This window comes from Melanerpes formicivorus, unplaced genomic scaffold, assembly GCF_026170545.1.
Source record: "Melanerpes formicivorus ecotype bairdi unplaced genomic scaffold, bMelFor1.0.p_v2 SCAF_7, whole genome shotgun sequence".
Classification (NCBI taxonomy): Eukaryota; Metazoa; Chordata; class Aves; order Piciformes; family Picidae; genus Melanerpes; species Melanerpes formicivorus.
This window is the reverse complement of record NW_027142359.1, coordinates 24,335,574-24,356,160: the sequence shown is the minus strand read 5'-3', so window position 1 is coordinate 24,356,160 and position 20,587 is coordinate 24,335,574. Positions and strand designations below refer to the sequence as shown.

Genomic DNA, 20,587 nt, shown 5'->3' with positions numbered 1-20,587 from the left:
GGAGAGGCTGCTTGCTTCTGAAAGGGGAGGGTGCTGGGGGGTCCTTGGGACTTGCCAACAAATCACACCATGCATAGTGCTTATTAAAAATCCAAAGACATGCCAGGAGGCAACCTTGAGTCCTCAGAGTAGTAACCACCACCAAGAGCAGCAAGGGCAGAGCAGAAGTGCTGAATCCTTCCTCTCACCATCAAGGGAAACTGCAAGATAAAACATCTGTGCCTGGCAGCAGGTGTTTGCTCCCCTTGTTCTTTCTGATCTGTGCCACTTCCCTCTTGTAAGGACCTTCCTTTAGCCATCTCATCCTTCACCTGGTTTGTGGAGCTGACTATGTGATGGAGCCCAGAACCCTGATGAGGTCATCCGTGAACACATGGATAATGAGGAAGGCTATGGGAAAAGGCTGCCAGAGAGAAGTTCCTTCTAATTTCACCCACTTAAAGTAACAAGGACTCTGGCAGTCCAGCACCTCACTACTCATGTAATTTAACCTCTTTTAGGATCAAGATAAGCAATCAGCATCCCTGGAACCCTGTGACAGCAGTCCCAGTGGTTCACCCTGCAGAAAGCAATGCCACCTTTGCTTAATTTCATTTCCCATTTTCATCTTCATTCAATGACCAATTGCTCATGCACTACAAAGAGGAAAATTAATTTTCTCCAAACCAACCCTTATTCTAAACAGTCATCCTGCACCCTACTGTGAATTATCACCCTGCATTTGCTCATTTTTACAGACTTGATTGCATTTTTACCACCTCTGCCCAGGTGCCCAATCTGGTTTGCAGTCTCTGCTGCACACAGGCCTTGCACTGCAGCAAGCCCACCCAAGGATATGGCTATTGAATGAAAGCAGCTGGAATCCCAAACACTGGAACAGGCTCCCCAGGAAGATAGTTGAATTCCTACCCCTGGAGGTATTTAAAAGAGGCAGAGATGTGGTGCTGAGAGCCATGGTTTAGCACCAGACTTGGTAGAGTTACAGAATGGTTGGACTCAATGATCTTAGTCTTTTATAACTGGAAGGATTCTATGATCCTATGAAACAGCAAGAGAAGGAAAGCCATGACCACAATAGAAGATTCAGTCAGGCTTCACTCTTTCCCAGACAACTGCATGCCCAAGGAAAACTGCTTCATTGGCTCCAGCATGTGGGACTGGAAACATCATCCAGAATCCAGCACATCTTTTTTGGCAGGGAGCAGTCACCTCTTGGAATCTTTTAACACCTTGGAGCTACTGCTGTGAGGTCAGCATCACTGACTGAGGGACTCATATCACCTGCCCTCTGTGCTTAGAATCATAGAATGGCAGGGGTTGGAAGGGGCCTCCAGAGATCATCGAGTCCAAGCCCTCTGCCAAAGCAGGATCACCTAGGGCAGGTCACACAGAAAGAAATGCAGACAAGTCTTGAAAGTCTCCAGAGAAGGAGGCTCCACAGCCTCTTAGGGCAGCCTGCTGCAGTGCTCCATCACCCTTACATAAAGGTGTTTTTTCCTGATGTTGAGGTGGAACTTCCTGTGTTCAAGTTTGTGTCCATTGCCCCTTGCTCTATCACTTGACACCACTGAAAAGGGACTAGTACCTTCTTCTTGACACTCACCCTTCAGATAATTATAAACATTAATAAGATCCCTTCCCTTTCAGTCTTTTAAGAAGGACATTGAGACTCTTGAACATGTCCAAAGAAGGGCAACGAGGCTGGGAAGAGGCCTTGGGCACAAGCCCTGTGAGGAGAGACTGAGGGAGCTGGGATTGTTTAGCCTGGAGAAGGGGAGGCTCAGGGGAGACCTTATTGCTGTCTACAACTACCTGAAGGGAGGTTGTAGCCAGGTGGGCGTTGGTCTCTTCCCCCAGGCAACCAGCACCAGAACAAGAGGACATGGTCTCAGCCTGCACTGGGGGAAGTTTAGGCTCAAGGTGAGGAGAAAGTTCTTCACAGAGAGAGTTGTTCACCATTGGAATGTGCTGCCCAGGGAAGCGGTGGAGTCACCATCCCCGGAGGTGTTCAAGAGTGGATTGGATGTGGCACTTGGTGCCATGGTTTAGTAGTCATGAGGTCTGTGGTGACAGGTTGGACTTGATGATCTTTGAGGTCTTTTCCAGCCTTATTGATTCTATGATTTCAGATTAAGCCCCAGGTCTCTTAGCCTTTCCTCATAACACAGATGCCCACTAATCATCCTCGTAGCTCTCCATGGGACACTCTCTGGTATATCCCTGTACCTCTTGACCTTCACAATGAAATCCCCACAGATCTGTAAAAATATATACACAGAGGGGCCACAAAAAATATATACACAGAGGGGCCACAAGTGTGTACAATTTGATGGAAACCCTTGGGATTTGATGGAAACCCTCACTGCCCAACATAACACTGAATATTTAGCTACAGATTAGTGTTTTATTACCACTGCCTTACTCCTCCTCCTCCAACCACCACCAAAAAAATCTCCAACTTTCACTAAAAATGCAAAGAAGGAAAAAAAAACACCAAAGCATCTGAAACTCATTTGCTTTATGGCTTCCTTAGTTGTAAATCCCTTTCTGGAGGGGGGAAAAAAAAAAAGTCCCTATACTTTTACGAATCCAAACTGAAACCAATCCAGCTTTTTCCTGAGAGGAAAAGCCATCTCTTTGCACCAGTCTGGTATGGGATCACATACACATACCTACACACACACACCTCTGTGCGTGTACACACACGCCACAAACATTTTCCTGATAGAAGTTTCAGTGAGCCCAGTTCTTCCCTGCAGACAGTTGGGATTCTGATGAGTTGGCACTTCTGGGCACAGAAGTAGTTAATCAGATATTTCCTGACCAGTTCTGCAGCTGTGTGCCATGCACTGAGTGCTCCTCTCCCAGGGAGGAACTGGTGAGCCGAGCATGCCGAAAAGCTACTGAAGTGCTCCCTGCTGCTTCCAAGCCAAACCCCAGAGCTTCCCACAAAATAGGCTGAAAATGCCCCCATTCTGAAAAATGCACAGCAGTGTGGTTGGAATGCCTTTCATGTGAAAATCTAAATCATTTACTCCATTATGTAAATTAATTTCTAGCATCAAAGACAAGGCTGCCTTTTTAATTCCTGGAAAGTTCGCAACTTCCCCAGGTTATGGTAGCACCTCCTTGTTTTCACCTCTCATCAGCCCCCTGCAAAAGCTTTATGCTTCTTCACAAGTATGTAAAAAATCCAATTTTCAGTTAAGTGAATAATAATCTAATCATGTAATTTCGTATAATTTATTAAAGGATTTCTGAAATTCCTAGCTAGTAACTCACAAAGGCTACAAGAGCTTTTCCCTCTTTCATTCCCAGCACAGTTCCCAGGTTTCAGAGGACACTTGGGGAGAGCAAGCCAAACTTGTCAGACCAAAAGGAGAGTGCTGCAAATTGCCCCTGATTTGAACAAATTGAACCCAAATAACCTTCATTGCATTGCTCGGAATACACCAAGCCTTCAAGCACCTGCACTGCTGCAACCAAATCCTTTGGAGGCCTTGAATAAAGAGCAACAAGGCTATGGCACTCACCCAGCTGCTGCAGAGGGGTGTCCCCACTGAGGGTGCACGTTCAGACAGGTGAGTCATGGTGTCTTGCACTTTGCAGAACAAGCTACCACCTCTGAGCTCGCTTGCAACACAAGTTGTTAAGGCACAGCACATCGAGAAACGCTGTCCCTGCAGAGAGCAGCAGCACCCAAAGGCAAGCCAGTGTGGGGCACCCAGTAAATACAAGGCCTCTGCTGGGATGTTGTTGGAAGGAGGGAACCAGAACTTGCCAAGCAGTTCCAGCCCAACACAAGCTCTTCTTCCCCTGCTTGGAAATGTGCCAATTTTCCTCCTCTATTCTAGTAAGAAGGCCAAAGGTGCCTCAGTAGGAGACAAGGGCTGCAGTACAGCATGCAGAACAGTGGCGATGGGGAAGGTTGGAGCTCTGAAGAGCATGAATCATAGGATCACAGAATGGTCTGCGTTGGAAGATCATCTAGTTCCAAGCCCCCACCATGGGCAGTGACACCTTCCACTACATCAGGCTGCTCAAGGCCCTGTCCAAACTGGCCTTGAACACCTCTGGGTAGGGAACATCCACAACCTCCCTGGGCAACCTGTTCCAGTGTTTCGCCACCCTCACTGTAAAGATTTTCTTCCTAATATCCAGTCTAAATCTACCCTCTTCCAGTTTAAATCCATTCCCCCTTGACCTATCACTACAAGCCCTTGTAAAAAGTCCCTCCCCAGCTTTCTTGTAGGCCCCCTTCTGGTACTGGAAGGCCACTAGCACATGAAGAACAGGTGGAAACCACAGGAGGCTTATGAGGTTTGGGGGAGTAAAGAGTCTTTTGGGGGGACAGGTACATAGAAACTGGCCCATTGACTCCTTAGCACTCTATATTTTCCCTAGAAGGAATCCCCATGGTCAGCACATTGCATTTGGCAGGGACCTCCCCAAAACAAGCCATCCAAGGTGCAGCAAGGAAGGGCCAGCAAACGCAAGCTGCAAAGCTCTTGCCTGTTGCACCACACCTGTCGAGCTGCAGCTTCCCAGGTGTGGGCTGGCCGGAGCAGGAGGCGGCTTTCTCACCCCACAAACTGCAGAAACCGGTTTTACATGTGCCACAGCCCTCCCACCCCACTCATGAGTAAGGCTGCTGAGATTGCACAAGCGAGGAATCCAGTTCACATGCTGAGGAGGCATCTCTCTGCACACAGGGTTCGTGCCTGTTCCCTGCCTGAACCAGCACTGCCTTTGCTTGGGGATGCTGGAACCACTGCCATGTTTGGTTAGTGACCTGCACTTCAGTCAATGCCCCATGCATGTCAGCCCTGTGTGTATGGAACATCCCCCAGTGCTGCACGAGCACTGTAACTCACCAGTTCTTCTAAGCCCAGAGCTATCTGTGCTCATAGCTGTGAGGCTACTATGCAGCCCAGAGATTTCAGCGAGGAGGCAGAGAAGAAACAGGGGGGCCTCACCCCGGGATGGACAAGAGCCAGGAGGCAAAGGCTTGTTCTCACTCTGCAGAAGGGAGTGAGGAAGGAAGCAGCGCCTGCTCACTCCCAGGCAGGAAGGGCAGCAGGAATAAAGTAGACTGGTTGTCGCTTTCCCCACTGGGCAGGAACACAAAGTAGCCCAGCCACCTGGTTTGAGACAGCAATGTGCTCCTGCCAAGATCCATGGTATCTTGGGATACATTTAGAAGAGTGTGGCCAGCAGGTTGTGGGAAGTTCTGCTCCTATACTCTGCTTTAGTGAGGCTACATCTGGAGTCTGTGCCCACTTCTGGGATGCTCAGTTCAAGAGACACAGGGAAGTACCTGAGAGAGTCCAACAGAGGGCTATGAAGATGCTGAAGGACCGGAACATTTCTGACAGGCTAAGAGACCTGGAGCTGTTTAGCCTGGAGAAGAGCAGACTGAGAGGGGATCCGATCAATAGCTAAAGGGTGGGTGTCGAGAGGACGGAGTGAGACTCTTTTCAGTGGTTCCCAGTGATTGGGACAATGGGTGCAAGCTGGAACATGGTTCAGTTCCATCTGTGCAGGAGACAAAACTTTCCTGTAAGGGTGCTGGAGCCCTGGATCACACTGCCCAGAGAGGTTGTGCAGTCTGCTTCTCTGGAGAGATTCCAAACCCGCCTGGTCGTTGTAATCTTGGACAACCCACTGTGCGTGACCCTGCTCTGGCAGGCGTTTGGACTGCATGATCTCCTGCGGTCCCTTCCAAACTCAGTACACTGGGATTCTGTGGCTGTGTCTCCAAGCGCCGGCACCCAAGGGGCTGGCGGTTTACCCGAGGCTTTTATAAGCCTTCACTGAGGTCGAGCAGGACCCACCCCCTGCCCCGCAGCGGTCAGCGCGCACCCGCACACCACCTCCGCACCCAGCAGCCCAGCCAGAGCGCGGCGGGGGCGGACGGACATGACGTCACCGTAGCTTGCTCCCTCCCCCGCCCCCGCACGGGCGCGGCGCGCAGGCGCGGGGGCGGGGCGCCGGGGCGGCGCGGGGCGGGGCGCGGGGCGGGGCGCGGCGGCGGGGGTTGGGGGCGTGTCGGCCGGGGCGCGCGGCGGCGGCGGGGCAGCGGCAGCGCCATGTCGATGGAGGACCCCTTCTTCGTGGTGAAGGGGTGAGCGCTGCCCCGCGGGGCCCGGGACGGGGCTGGCGGCATGGCCCCGCCTCACTGGGGTTGGACACGGCCGCTCCGCAGCGGGGGAGGCCCGGGAAGTGGGGGAGGGGGTAAGCGGCGGCCGGGGGAGGTCTCCGGAGGTGAGTGGGGAGGCGGAAAATGGCGGCTTTGTCCCCCTCTTTTCTGAGGCCGAGGGGGTCTGCGACGGGCTCCGGCCCTGCTGGAGCCGTCGGCGTGGAAGGCCGGGGGCGGAAGGCCCCGGGGTGGAACGCTGTGCCGGGCAGGTGCCGAGCCGCGCTCGGGCCTCCCAGCACGAAGCGTCCCGCACTCTGCGGGCCAGGGAGAGCCCAGCTTGAAGGTTACAGCCCCTGGTCGAGGGAAACGGGAGGTGAAGGGGCTGCAAGTGTGGCTCCAGCACGATGGGATAGCTTGGGGCAGGCTGTCCCCGGCGTCAGTGGCTGGGGAAATGTCTCCTTGCCGCAGGCTGAGCAGGGATGGGTGGCATCCCCAAGAGGCCAGGGTTGTGGTGTCCAGGAGGAAAGATGGAGAGGAGCAGGGACCAGGCAGGTGGAGAAGCTGCATCATGGACGGTCGTTATGAGAGGAAAGCAAGAAGAGCCTGTACAAAGGCAACTGCCTACCAAAGGTGGTGAAAGCAGAAGGAAAGGAAAATTGAAATTAATACAGTGAAATCACCTTGGTCGCTAGAAACCACCCTGGGGCCAGCCTCAGGCTCTGCTGTGGGCCAGTCACCTGCCCCACATCGCAGTGAGACAACTTAGGAGCAGCAAGGTGCTCAGCGGGGAGAGGCAGGGAGAGCAGTGCGGGCACAGGAGGTGTTGGAAGGGATGCTGGTGCAGTCGGGGAAAGCGAATCGCTCTGCCAGGCTGTACTGGTGCTAAGCAGAAAAAGTCCGAGTTGCCATGGGTGTGGAGCAAACGTCCTGTCAAACTTTCCGGAGAGGTTCCTGTGCAGTGCAGGGAAGGGCTGGGAGGGGAGAGGGGATGTGCTGCCTCTCCCAGTGTTAATTATTACCCAGCAGGTTGGGGGGGAAGGGGTTGCTGGAGGCCATCCACTTTGTATTCAGTTTGCTTTACTGGACATCATAACTCCTCCCAGCAGAGGAGACCCAGTTCTGCTTTAAATTCCTGCCTGTGGATACTTCCCTAACTCTGGCTCGATAGGAAAAAAAACACCAAACAATCCACCAAACCCCAAACACAAAACCCCCCAAAACAAACATACAAACACAAACACCCCAAACCAACCCCCACAAAAAACCAAACCAAACTTTTACTAGCAAATAGTGAAAGGAACAAAGATCCAGCCCCGCAGTGCAGGCTGCTTTAAGGCACTAGATGTGGCAGACTCAAGAGGAGGAGGGACACACATCAGGGTGCCAAGAGACTAGTTTCAACAACAAAGCAGAGTACTTCATGCCGTGGTGTAACACAGAGGAAACTGCAGTCTCAGCAGAGTGCATCCCTCCTGGTCTTCGCCTGCTGGTAACCTTTCCTTCACTGGGGATAAACACTTGCATCTTATGTGGATGCTGTATGCAAGCTCTTGGGCTCATGCTGGCCACCTTTAACACCAGCGAGGTCTGGTCTTGGCTGTAGCCTCCTGTCCTGGCTTTCCATGAACCTGAGGGAGTAGTTCAGGACCACACAGTTTGTAAGTACAGATACCCACACCGCTGGACCGTGACCCAAATGTAGAGACTTGCTTGCCCCAAACCATGGGAGCAGCTCAGTGCTGTCAGCAAAGCCTGCCTGCCCCTGCTGTGAATGCATTCATCTCCAAAGCGCTTAGAGCAGCAGAAAAAAAAACTTGCTGTTCCTTAAGCCAGCCGACTAGAGCTGTGTGTTTTTTAAATGCTGAATTAAAGTAAACAGTGCTGCACTCCCCAGTCTGCCTGGCTGTATTGTGGGGACAGTTCCTGTAATTCTGTGTGCCCTTAGGGTATCTTGCAGAGGTAGTCAAGAGCCTTCAGAGGAAAGCTGTTGAGAGGAATGCAAAACATTAATTGCCAAAGAGCTGTCTTGTTCAGAGACTCTGCCCTGGTTTGGACACTTGACAGAAACCTCCTCTAAAGAAATAAGTCCCTTCATTAATAGATGGACTGTGAGTTCTTGCTGCTCAGCACTTTGTGCTGCAGCAAGAGATGGGTTTGTCCGGCAGGTAGGATATATCCTTATTTAACAAAACAAACTTGTGGGAAGGAAAGATGTCTGGGAGAAAGCTGTGCTTCCCTGCTCAGCTGGGCTCAGGGCTGTCCTGCTGCAACTGTTGCAGAGCAACTGTTGATACATAATCCCCTTTGCTTCTTTTTAACCATCCTGGCTGCAGGGAGGTGCAGAAAGCTGTCAACACTGCCCAGGGGCTCTTCCAGAGGTGGACAGAGCTCTTGCAAGATCCCTCCATTGCCACAAGAGAGGAAATTGACTGGACCACTAATGAGCTCAGGAACAACCTGCGGAGCATCGAGTGGGACCTGGAAGACTTGGATGAAACAATTAATATCCTTTCTGTGGTCCCCTGGGGGCAGGGGCCTGTGGATCCCCTAAATAGCTGGGTACTAGTTGCTTTTTGCAGAAATCAGGACCATTTGGGATTGAATTTTGCCTTCACTTCAGCTTCTCTCAAACAGCAAATGAGCAGTGAAGGCCAGTGTGTTCAGCTGAAGGATTTTCCTTTTGCCTTTTTGTTTTCCTCTTGGCAAGGTATATGCTGAGGGGCTTTGTTCTAGAAAGCCTATTGTGTTGTATGAATTTGGGTTTCTGTGTGGGCAGTCAGACTCCAGGCTGGCTTCCAGAAATACTCCTTTTCCCTTGTGTTCATCTGAACACTCCTGAAAGTGCTGCACAGCGTCAGAAACAAAAAGGCACGAGAGGAGCCTCACAGTGGTGCCTGTGCTGCACAGTCCATCCCTGCCATGCCTGGTTTTTGCCTTCTGTGTTCCCCAAATCTGATTTTGGGAAATGGCAGAGTGCAGTGGCCAGAGGGTAGCCCCTTTCTGAGGCACTCTGGGGGTTTGTGTGCCTGTGTGGCCATCCACCACCGCTGACGGGGACTCCTTGACTCGCTGCCTACGCATCGTTGAGGCAAACCCGCGGAAGTTCAACCTCGATGCGACGGAGCTGGGGATCAGGAAAGCCTTCATCACAAGCACACGGCAGGTGGTCAGGGTAAGGAATGAGAGTGTGGGGAAGGCAATGGGAATGATGAAATGGGAAAGCTTGTAGCCATTTTCATGCTGAAGTGGAGGGCAGAGGATAAACCTGCTACCTGGTCTCTCAGGCTTCTTCCTCTGGTGTTTCCCCTTGGTGCTGCCCAGATGGGTTTGGGGCTGCACGAGTGCAGGTAGCCCGTGGCACACCCTCCTTTGCTGTTGCTGTTCCTTGAACATACCTCTCTTGCAACAGCCAGTCTGGGAATCTGTAGGCACTGGGAAGGAAGAGAAAGGACTGCTGTGGTGCAGGGGAGGCTGGATCCTCCCTTCAGAGGTGAGGGAAATCGCAGCTGTCCTGGGATTTTTTAGCACCACTTCTCAAAAACAAGGGAGTCCACTTTGAACACTGACAGATGGTTAAAGCCTAACATTATTGATGTGGTGACTTCAACTTCCTACTGCTACAAAATAGTCCAAACAACCACTAGATTTATTTTTAACTGGGGGAAGGATTTTTTTTGCCTTTTTTTTTTTTCAGTTTAAGCTCGCATTTCAGAAGCAAAAGGAAGATTTCAACAACTTGGTGGTAATAAATAGAGAAGCATCACCTTCCTCAAATCTTAACTGCCTGGTAACAAGCTGCCAGTTAGGAAGTTTTCTCCCTATTAATAGCCACACTGAGGGTAGCTTAGTTTCTGCTGCCCCTCATGACTCTGATATGCCTACTTCACAAAATGCATTTCTGTGGCTAGCAGCAAGCTCGTTCCCAACCTACAGTGCTGTGGTCTGCATGCAATTCCTAAGGGCTGCTGCCTGGGAACTGAGCCCCAAACCACTCTGGCCCTGGGTAGTAGGCATCTGTTTGCTGGTGCAAAGGCATCAGTACAAAGGCAGCAGCCTTGCCCTTAGCATAGTCCACTCCCAAAAAGGCAGGATCAGGCAAGCCTGCTCCATGGTCCTCTTTTCCGGGCCGAAACTGCTGGCTAAGGGGTTTTGGAGCACCATCTCCTACTGCTTAGTGAAATTTGTTAGTGGCATTATGGATCTGATTTCCAGTTTCCAAGGGGGGATTCCTGGTACACAGCAGTATGAGCATTAGCCAGTAAGAAGTAATTGAGTGGGATCTGATGCTCTTAGGTGCTATCTTTTCTACTGATAAAGATGCCTGAATGTTTTGGTGACATCAGAACTGTGCTGATGGAGCCACCTCTGTTAGATCATACTGACTACTTACTAATCTACTCTCTTAAAACTACAGTGCTTTACATTGTGATGGGGACCTGCTATGGCTAGTGACCATCTGTGAGAACTCAACAGCAAAACTTAACTGATATAAAGAGAAAAATGTAGATACAGTCTGAGAGGGTGGCCAGGAAATCAGTCTCGTCCTGTGCAGTATAAAAACAGATGCAGCTGGGAATAAAGTGCAGGGGCTTAGAGACTTCCAAAGCCTTGAAGAACCTGGCTTTTTCTTGCAGTCTACCAGTGGGAGCATTATTTTAATGTTACACAAATCAAAGTGTTCTGCCTGTAGTGGAGCAAAACCCAGTAGCAAAGGACTGTTTTCAAAACAGCTCATTGCCGTTGATTCTGGTGCTAGTAAAACAATCAACTGTGATCAACATTATCCTTCCAGACTCTTCAAAACCAGGCATTTTCAAAGCAAACCTCCCCCTGAAGAGGCTTTGTTTTGAGTATAGACAGCCCTGTTGCACCCTGAAGCCACCTGTCACCTCAGATCCCATGCTGACATACTTCTTTCTTTGAACAAACAGGAAATGAAGGATCAGATGTCAAACTCCTCCATGCAAGCACTGGCTGAAAGGAAAAACAGGCAGGTGAGCACCAGAAATGGGTCACTTAAGGGAATGCAGTGGCTCTTTGGTACTTATAGGAGGATTTATCAGCTCTAGCAGCTGGTGTCTTAAGGCATGTGTTAGGTGAAACCTCTATTTTCACTTCTTTCAAGGCCCCACATTGTTAGGTAGAGAGTAGAGTATTGATCAACACTGTGTAAAAGCAGCTATTAACAATATGTATCCTGTCTGTAGTTCATCCCCTTCAAAAGCTTGGTTCTGGGAAGGGGTTTGTGTGCTACAGCAAAGCTGTGTTGTGCTGACCTGAGTGATCTGGTTCTCAGAGGCGTGTTGCTGCCACTCTCGTCCCAGCCTGTCTCTCAAAAGCAGTAAAGTCAGCACTTGCCATCTGTCTCTGTCTTCAGATCTGGTTGTGTACAACTGTCAGTGTTGCATCATCCTGCGGGAAGGGGAACCTCCCTCCTCCTCAGACTCAGAATCCATGTCAGTGAAGGTAATCCTGCACTCTGCTCTATTTAGGAGCCGAGATGCTGCAATATCCTTTCACACAGCTGCCTCTCGTAATAGTTAGCCATGTAAGAAGATGAACGAAGCTCAAGGAGTCTCAAGTTGTCTGTACCTGTAATCTAAGGAGTAGAAATAGATGTGGCTGAGAGGGAGGCTGTAAGGAGATCTCAGCTGCCTCATTGAAAGTTGGTGTGCACTCCAAACACTGAACTTACTTGGATACATCAGGCTTACTATTTGTGGCACAAATGACAAACCACCCAAGCTACTGAGAAGAACAGAGCCACTAACTGAGCTTGCTATGAGGTTAATTGATCTGCTTGGCAAACACTTGAAGAAACAAAGTCCCTTACACCCATGGTCAAACAAGTCTGTAGCCGTCCCTGAGTTCTGCTGCCTTTTCTTTGTGTGAAGTTCCTGCTTGCTGAAGGAGACCATATGGCCCAGCTTGTGCAGCGACAGCTGGTCAGGAAAACCGACTTCCCCTTGCTGTCTTCCTCCCCCTTCCCCAGCCCCTCGTCTTCCCTCCAGTCCACAAAGCTGGTGCTGGGCTGCAGTGGTTTTTCCAGCCTGTCTCTCTATCCAAGGGGCTGGCTGGTGGTGACCTGGCCCTCGCAGGCTGAAGCTGTCAAACAGAGGCCTTTCTGTTGCAGCTGCAGCAAAACTAAGGCACCGCGTTAAATGAGCAGGAGCTGCGCTCGCTGCAAGCTGGAGACAGCCAGGAGCTTGCTCAGTGTCTCGGGGGCGGACAAAGCCAGATGTCCTGCTGGCTTCCTGCACGGTCAGTCTGCCAGCTTTCCTCACCCCTCCTTGAACCTTGTAAAGCAGATGAACCATAAAGACCATCTTGTTTTGAGCCTGCTGGAGCAGCCTTATCATTGTCTCGCTGTTCTTCACGCTTGGTTGTCCCCTTCTGCCCACGATCAGAAGCTGTGAGATAGTCTTGTTATGAGTTGGCCTTGCCTCCACGCTGCTGGGCAGAGCTCCCTAACCCGTTGGTAATGCCACAGGGTGCAGCTCCTCACCTGCAGACCATGTTCCTTCCAGCATCTATCACTCATGTTACACCCCTTCCAGGGAGCAGACTTGCCCAGCTGGAAAGCCACATCTCTGCTGGCTTTTCTCAAGCATCTCTCTTTGGGTTGTAGAGCAGGTAGCAAGTGTAGTCTTGTGTGCTGGCAGCTGAAGGGTCTGATGAAGGAACAGGTAGCCAGGATTAAAGAACAGAGTATGCAGCACTGCTGTGGTTCTGTACTCTGGTGTTAGTAAGCTCAACTGGTTAAGTACTTGATCCCGACCCTCCCAAGCCCCTCCTGAGCAGCAGGGTGTTCAGCTTAAGCTATACATCTGTTAACAAAATATATCCTGATACTTCCCAGCTTACATGGCTATCACACAGTGCTGTCTTTTGAACAGACCTTTGCTAGTCCTTTGTGCTGTGTAGAGCTCCTGCCCACACTGTCTGCTGGTCGTACTCCAGCTCTCCTGCTGCTGGAGAGGCAAAGCTGCAGTATGAGGCTGCAGGGACTTCCCAGGCTGGTGTTTTGGCTTTGTGGTGTTTAATTCATGACAGCACTTTGGCTGAGTAGCAACAGAGCAGGAGAAAAAAGGATGCTGTTCATGTATGTACAGGTGTATTGCCTCATCTGCCTTCCCACTACACCCTCTAGCTGGGCTCTGAGCAGACACAAAGGTGTTATTAAGGGCACTCTGCATCTGTTCAGGTGCTCCTGGGAGAAAGCGGGAGTCAGAGTTGGAGCTCTGGAGCTGACAAGTACAGCCGCCTGGACCGGGAGCTGCAATTAGCAAATTCTCACTTCATCGAGGAGCAGCAAGCTCAGCAACAGGTAAGGCAGCTGGCACCACGCAGGCTGGGCAGCTTTGCTTGCCAAATGGGCACTGAGGGCATGAGGTATGGGCTGCAAGAGCCAAAGAAATTACAGTCCGTGCCTGGTCTGGATCCAGGAGCCTGAGAGCTCTTTACTTCTTGCTCTTTACTTGTGGCATCTACCTGTGCTTGCACAGCTTTGGATGCATCTTGGTGCAGAGTTTTTAAGCCTCTGAGAGCCCTTCTCTTTGCTTGCAGCATCTAGCTGTGCATGCCCAGCTTTGGGTGCATCTTGGTGCAGAGTTTTTAACCCTTGAGGCTTGGGTCTTCTGCTCTTCAGAGAGGGCAGACAGCACTATCTGGAATCTGTAGTGCACTGAGCTTTAATACCACAAGGACTGCTGAAATCCTTGGAAGAGTAGAAATGTTGCAACCAGAAGAAAGCCTGTTTCTCTTGTGCAACTTCCCCTGGTTAAAAACCGAGCTGCTGTTTGTGTGCATCTTCATCAGAGCAGGCTGGGAGCAGGAGCACGTGCCTGCTTCCTTTTCCTGCCTTTGTCAACACGGGGTTCGTGAGAAAGCCAGCACAGGGGCTCTGTGAGAACCTCTGGTGAGGTACTTCCCTGCTACTGGGGCAGTTTGCCTGGAGAAGCACCCAGGCAGTGTGCAGACCCACCTGCAGCAGCCCACACAAACACAGGTCTCTGTAACCAGACAGCTTCTCAGATGTGGCCAGCTCCTCTAAAGCTCCTGAGCTGTGACACCGCCCAGCTTTCAGCCAAGTCTTACCTAGTAACTCTAGGGGGATAAATAGATTCAGAAATAGGTAACTAGGGTAAACCTAATCCTTAGCGTGACTGTGCCCTGAAAATGACTTAAAACATCAGCAGACTTATTCCTTTGGCACATTGGGAGCCAAGCTTGCTATTTTTAGCTGTAGAAGCTGCAAAAGCCTTTTACTCACATTAACTCCTTGTTAGCTGCAGCACGTCCCGGATTGCATTTCCCAGGCACAGCTTCAGCGTGGTTCCCAGGTGCCTGCTGTGGGCAGCAGGGCTTGCAGAGGTTTGGATAATCAGCCCCTGTGGCTTTCAAGAGTTGCTTCAGCAGGGAAGGGATGGGGCATGGCTGTGCTGAGGCTGGAGCTGGAGGGATGTTGGGAGCCTGCAGCCTGCTGTGCTGCAGGGATGCCTTGCCAGGGAGGCTTTGCGGCGGCTGTCACTTCTCCAGCGTCTCTTAGGAATGTGGTCCTCATTCCTGGCGGCTGAGGTCTGTGTCCAGGTCCCACAGCTGATATGGGCTGAGCAGCCAGTGTCTGTCCACTGGATTGTCTGGCTCCGACCCAGCTGCAGGAGGTGGACCTGTAATTGCCTGTTTCCCTTCTCTTTGGCCCCAGCTGATTGTGGAGCAGCAAGATGAGCAGTTGGAGCTGGTCTCTGGCAGCATTGGGGTGCTGAAGAACATGTCCCAGCGCATTGGCGGGGAGCTGGAGGAGCAAGCAGTGTAAGTGTGAGACATTGTGCCAAAAACCCAGTATGGGGCTGGCTGCAGCACAGCTGGAGGTCCTCACACACATATCTCTGCCTCTGTTAGGGCCTTGAACTTACTGGTTACTCAGGCAGCCTCTCCCAGCCTGCCTTTGATTTTGGGCAGTGGAAAGCTTTTCTTAACTGTGGCCTGCAAGGAGCCAGACACAGTCCTGTTGGTTTGAAAGCCTGTGTCTAGGGCAGACTTAGCTGCCAGTTTCCTTTCTCCCTCCTTTCCACACACTAGGGCACGCAGTAAGCTCCTTGGCTTCAGGCAGCCAGCAGTGCTCAACAGATGAGGGAGGGAGGTGCTGTGTAATGGGGCTACTGGGTGCTTTCCTCCTCCACAGGGTTCTGTGCTGCCCCTGGATTAACTGTTTGACCCAGCAGTGCTCAGCTCTGCCTCACTGCTCTGAGACAGGCAGCATAGAGCTGCTATTCATAGTTAAAGCTAAAAATAACCCTCACCCACTCAAGGGGTTAAAGGGTAGCTCACAAGGTAATTTGCATCCACCATTTACATATAAATTAGATTTCTTTCCCTGTTCTTGGCCTTTGCAAACAAATGCATAAAGTTTCCAGTTTTGCAGGCTAACAGCTACCACTTCCAGAGAAGCTGGAAAGGTTCCTGCCTAAAAACCCTCCTTGTTTGGCTGGTGGGAGTCTGGAGGGCTGTGTCCCTGGTGATGTCTTCTATGGTGGGAGGAGGGGCTTTAAACCCACCTCTTGTCCAAACTCTTGTCGCATGAGAGTCTTCTGCTCTCACAGAAGCAGATCAGTGTGGTGTGACAGTTTCCAGATCATCATGTGCCATCTGTGCTTGCTAGACAGTAGCAGATAACTACTGCAATCATAAATATTTTACAGCTCTCTTTTTCCTCACTGGATGAAGGTGTAACAAGCACCCTAGAACTCCAAATAAAGGAAGCTGTCCTTTTAAACATGCTAAGCTTTAAAGTCCCACTGGCTGGAGACAATTGGACTGGTACTTTGATTCTGGATGTGCTCGTTTCTCTCCAGATGGGGTCTTGGCAGTGACAAAACACAGCTTAAGGAAGCCTTTCACATTCTTTCCAGTTGCTGGGGAAGGGTAACTTCTATGCAGAGCTTAAAAAGCACCTTGAAATCAATTGCAAACCTCACTCCTGCTTGGTACATGAGTGAAACAAGACTTTAGTTTCAACTGCAAGCCCTGAACAAGAAAAGACGTTTAAAGTCCAAGCTGGCACCTGAATCTCTCTAACCAGTCTCTGCTAATCACAAGTTATAGATGATGCTTCCCTCCAAAAAGAAGGATAATGTCTTTTCCCCACCATGCAGGGATGCCAGAGCCTAGCCACAAGCACACAGTGGGCATGAGTCTGACAGGAGTTCTAAATGACTTCCCACTAAAGCCAAGCTCCTCCTTCAGAAGGACTTTTCCTTCCTTGGGGGCTTTCAGGAGACCGGGTTCTATTCATTGTCTCTGCCAAGGTGTGATACACTGACCTCATCAGTGTTCTGACCAGTGTGTATGAGAGCTGAGAAATCCTGAAGGGATGTGCCACTTGCTGACGAGTACTTGTGTGTCCCCAGGATGCTGGACGACTTCTCCCACGAGTTGGACAGCACTCAGTCACGGCTTGACAACGTCATGAAGAAGCTCGCCAAAGTGTCTCACATGACAAGCGGTAGGTCCTGGGAAACAGGATCCAGATCCATCCCTGGAAAGGCAGAGACAAGGCCTCAGATCTTTGGGCTGGGACACTACACATTCCCACCCACTGACAGCCAGCCAGCCCAGACCCAAGCAGAGGGGAGGGAGCAGCTCTTGGGGCTTGGAAGGGGGGGGGGGGGGGGGAAGACTTCCAAGCGCTGCAGCTGCTCCTGCCCAGACACTGTTCTGCAGCCTGTCCTTTGCCTTTGTTTTATTTACAGATGCCTTTCTATTTATGCTTCTGCTGCCACGGTGGGAAAATCCCCCTCTAGGTGGTAGGAGGAGAAGCTTTGCAGCCTCCTCTGCTACAGTTCCCTGGGCTGCTTGTGGAACAAAGCGTGCAGCTTCTTCCACACCAAATACTTGCCTGCAGCAAGCCCCTTCCCAAATCCCTTTTGCCCCTGGGCTGCCGGTGCCTGCTATCCCGCAGGCCTATTGTCAGTAGGATCTGTCTCAGCTGGCAGAGGAAAGAGCTGATTTCTGTGCCGAACCCAGGAGAAAACTCCTTATAAGGCTGTGCCTGCAGCGGGTGGGCTGGCGAGGCGCCGCGGGCAGAGCAAACAGGAAGCCCGGCGTGCCTGCCGGGAAGGCCCCCGCCGCCAGCTTGCCTCTCAGGGTGCTGGCGCTGTGCCCGGCAGTCACCTCCTCCGGTACCCCTCTCCCCTGGGTGCTCGGGTAGCTTGTGGAGGCAGCAGTGAGGAGGCAGGAGAAGTGTTCCTGCTCCACAGGATTCAGTTGGCTGGGGGATTTATGAGCTTGTGGAAGTAAGAGTGTGTGGAGGGCTGACGGTGCTAACCTTGAGTATTTGCCCTTTCCTCTGGGAGCTGTGAAAGAGCATTTCTGCTGTCCCTGGCTTCATGTGTGCATGACCAGGAGGGTTCTTCCTAGGGTAGCTGCTGTGCCTAAGAGTCAGGGGTGCTGCTAGCACTGTCCCCACTGCTGCACCATTGTGTCTCTGCCACTACAGACATGGCCGTGGACAGATAGCAGCTCTCAGAGGGGGTGCAGTATCAAGCTTCTGCAGCCCTTGCATGGGGCCAGCAAGCTGGAAGGATATCCAAGGGAAAGTTAACTCCCAGCACTTTCCTAAGGGGAGCTGCCATAAGCCCTTCTGGGCAGCTTTCACCAGACCCCCTTCTTGTTCCTCTAGCAAACAAGTTACTCTGCAAACAAGCAGGAACACAGAGCAGCTTGCTGCTTGCTCCTCCTGATTGCTTTTGAAGTGGCTTATCAGATCTGTTTGAACTTGACTGGGGAGAAGCCTTAAAATTTCCACATCTGTCCCCAAACCCAGACATATCCTAGAGGAGAAACACTGTCACCCTCTGGGCTGCAGTGGGGCATGCTGCCAAAGGAGCTGCTGCTTTGGCTTTTTATGGCTTCTTTAAGCCTACATCGGGCTTCTAGCAGTACAGTGCAAAGAAGCTCCTCTGATTTTCCCTTCCCTGTTAAAGCAGGAAGATTGACCCTTCCTTTTCCTTCTAGATCGAAGGCAGTGGTGTGCAATTATCGTCCTCTTTGTCATCCTGATGGTGGTGCTCATCCTATTTTTCATCCTGTGATGGACTGAACCTCCTCAGACACCCCCTCTCCGCCCCCTCGGCCCTGTAGCAGGGGAAATGAAACTCTCACCGTTTCCGTCCGCCCACAGAGATCCCCGGCAAGAAAACCTGCACCCAGCTCTCGCCGTTCTCCTCAGAGGACCACAGCATGCCTCTGCTGGTGCCTCCCAGGGAGAGGGGGTAGAGGACTGGACCTGCCTCCTCCCCTGGTGCGGTGCGAGCTGAACCTGGGCTCCAGGTCTGGACTTGGGCAGCTGGAGGGGAGCTTGACCCTCCATGTTTCCACCCTTTGCAGGTAGGAGCCAGTTGCAGCAGTCCCGAACCACCTGCGATTGGATGCAGCCCTGGAGCAGTGAGCCCTGGGGCGGCAGGGAGGAACTAATGAATTCCCTGAGCATTACAAACCACATTGCCAGCCAAAAGCATTACCTGGGGAGTCAGGGGGGCGGAATGGTGGCCTGAGACCCCATGCAGCCAGGGCGAGGGAGGGGAGCCCTGGCCAAACCACCCCTTGCTGCCTTGCTCCCATGACTTGCTGCAGCATTGGCAGTCCGATCCAGCACCCCTTAGCAGGAGCTGACACAGGGGGTGTATTGTCCTGCCATCAGTGGGCAGGATTAGAAACCCCAGAGCTTGAAAGTCAGGTTGATGCCTGCTGAAAGCTGGCAAACAACTGCTAGCCAGAGAGCGAGTTTCTTGAAGCTTTTTAAATTGCCTCCTTCGTTATACAAGCCTCCAAAGCTCATTGACTGATGCTTTCTTTGCCCTTGTATAACTGAGCAACTGCTTCTGTTTAACAGCTGCTGCTTCCCTTTGGCAAGTGATTTGTCAGGTTGAAAATAACTTATTTTTTTTTAAGGAAAAAGCAAAAAAAAAAAAGAAAGAAACCCAAAAAAAAAAAACCCCACCCTTAAAAGATTTTGTTCTTTGATGACCATTGAAGCCACATTCCCTCTGTGCAGTGGCAGAGGAATGGGGCTCAATCATGTATTTTAAGTGCATATCAAGTTGTAAATAGGATGTCTTCGTTTTCCCCAGCCACTGTGTTTTTGACACCCCCGTCGTAAGCCACCGGAACGCAGGAGACTGAAAAGCAAGGTCAATGCTGCCCAATTCCTTTGTTACCTTAGAGCTGGTTTGTCACTGGAGTTCTCCTGGCAGTTTTGGGTGGCCTGGCTGTCTCCCTCAAACGGTGAATTAGGAGTTAGCTGGGGTGGTTCATATCAGAAGGTAGTGCCGAAGGGCCCACCCTGGCTGCGTGCCTGGGAGGCAATGCGCAGGGAGGGGTTCGTGCTACAAGCAGATGCAGGTTACGGGGTAGCTCTTCAGGAAAGCAGAGACAATTTCTTACTCAAGCCTGCTCCCTATTGAAGTTGCAGACACCAAAAGATCCAGGACAGGCTGGCTCATGCCTCCCATCTGTGTGTCAGATGGGGCTGGTTAATTGGTGCTGATGCTGTGACTTCTGCTGAAATCACAACTCGACCCCAAAAAACCCATCCTCCCTGAGCAGAAAAACTCACCACCAGCCAGCTTTATCTCCAGGCTGCTTCACCTAGACTGAACACTCCTCCCCTTTGAGTTTGTGGCTTCCTTCAAGCAGTGTGACCCCCTCTGTGTCCTCCATACAGGCACTGTGCCTTCTGCAGCTGGGCAGGGCACCAGGCTGTGCTGCCAGGCCGCTCTCTGTTAGCGCACACCTCAGTGCCCGTTCGCACTAATTACATGAGCAGTTGCTCCTTAGCTTTGCAGAGCACTTCATTTCTCTTGGTTATGCTGCAAGAAACAAGGCAGTGTCTGCTTTCCAAGGCTGGCAGTGGCCAGCTCCTTGGGCTCAGTACCTCTGTAGGAGCAGGTTCCTGGGAGTGGGGCTCGGTGGCTGGTGTTCGCACACTTCCCATCCCCACGCTGTTCTCTGCGGGGTCACGCGTCCTCGACTCCCAGTGCTCCGTGCGGGAACGCTCCTTCGACAGAGGGTGGCCCAGCTGCTGGCATCACTGCAAGCCACCAAACTCTCTGCTCCCTTCTCTTGTGTACATTTGCTTTTTCTGTTGCTGGTGGTGCCCCTGTAACACTAAATAAATGCCTTGCTGCTGCCCAGCGTGGCGTGGCAGAGATCACCGCTGGTTCTTGCGGTCACCCTTACTCAGGGACGAGCACCTCTCCTGGCACCAGGCAGTGGCAAGAGCTCCCACCAGCCTCCTCTGGGCATCACTCACTCTGGTTTTAAGGCTGCTCTGAGGTCCCCTCTGCGCTGTGGGCAGCTGCTGCCCAGATGTGGAGCATCACCGTGCTGAGGGCAGCCATTGCTGCTGTGCTTCCTCTGCTCGTCAGCCTCCTCAGCGCCTGCCAGCAA

The 20,587-nt window shown here is 51.6% G+C and overlaps 1 protein-coding gene across 1 annotated transcript; it reads left to right on the top strand.

The window, feature by feature from the left end:
* Positions 1-6,046: 6,046 nt before the first annotated feature.
* On the top strand, positions 6,047-20,344 carry STX6 (syntaxin 6). The gene is made up of 8 exons (XM_068141454.1): positions 6,047-6,124; positions 8,473-8,642; positions 9,217-9,311; positions 11,071-11,133; positions 13,344-13,466; positions 14,844-14,950; positions 16,549-16,643; positions 18,155-20,344. The coding sequence occupies exons 1-8, from the start codon at positions 6,090-6,092 to the stop codon at positions 18,229-18,231; spliced, it is 765 nt and encodes a 254-aa protein (XP_067997555.1). The 5' UTR covers positions 6,047-6,089; the 3' UTR covers positions 18,232-20,344.
* Positions 20,345-20,587: the final 243 nt, after the last annotated feature.

Coding starts and splice junctions, on each gene's coding strand:
- STX6 (XM_068141454.1), top strand. CDS start 6,090: ATGTCGATGGAGGACCCCTTCTTCGTGGTGAAGGG. Junction 13,467..14,843: donor AGCAGCAAGCTCAGCAACAG/GTAAGGCAGCTG, acceptor CTTTGGCCCCAG/CTGATTGTGGAGCAGCAAGA. Junction 16,644..18,154: donor AGTGTCTCACATGACAAGCG/GTAGGTCCTGGG, acceptor TTTTCCTTCTAG/ATCGAAGGCAGTGGTGTGCA.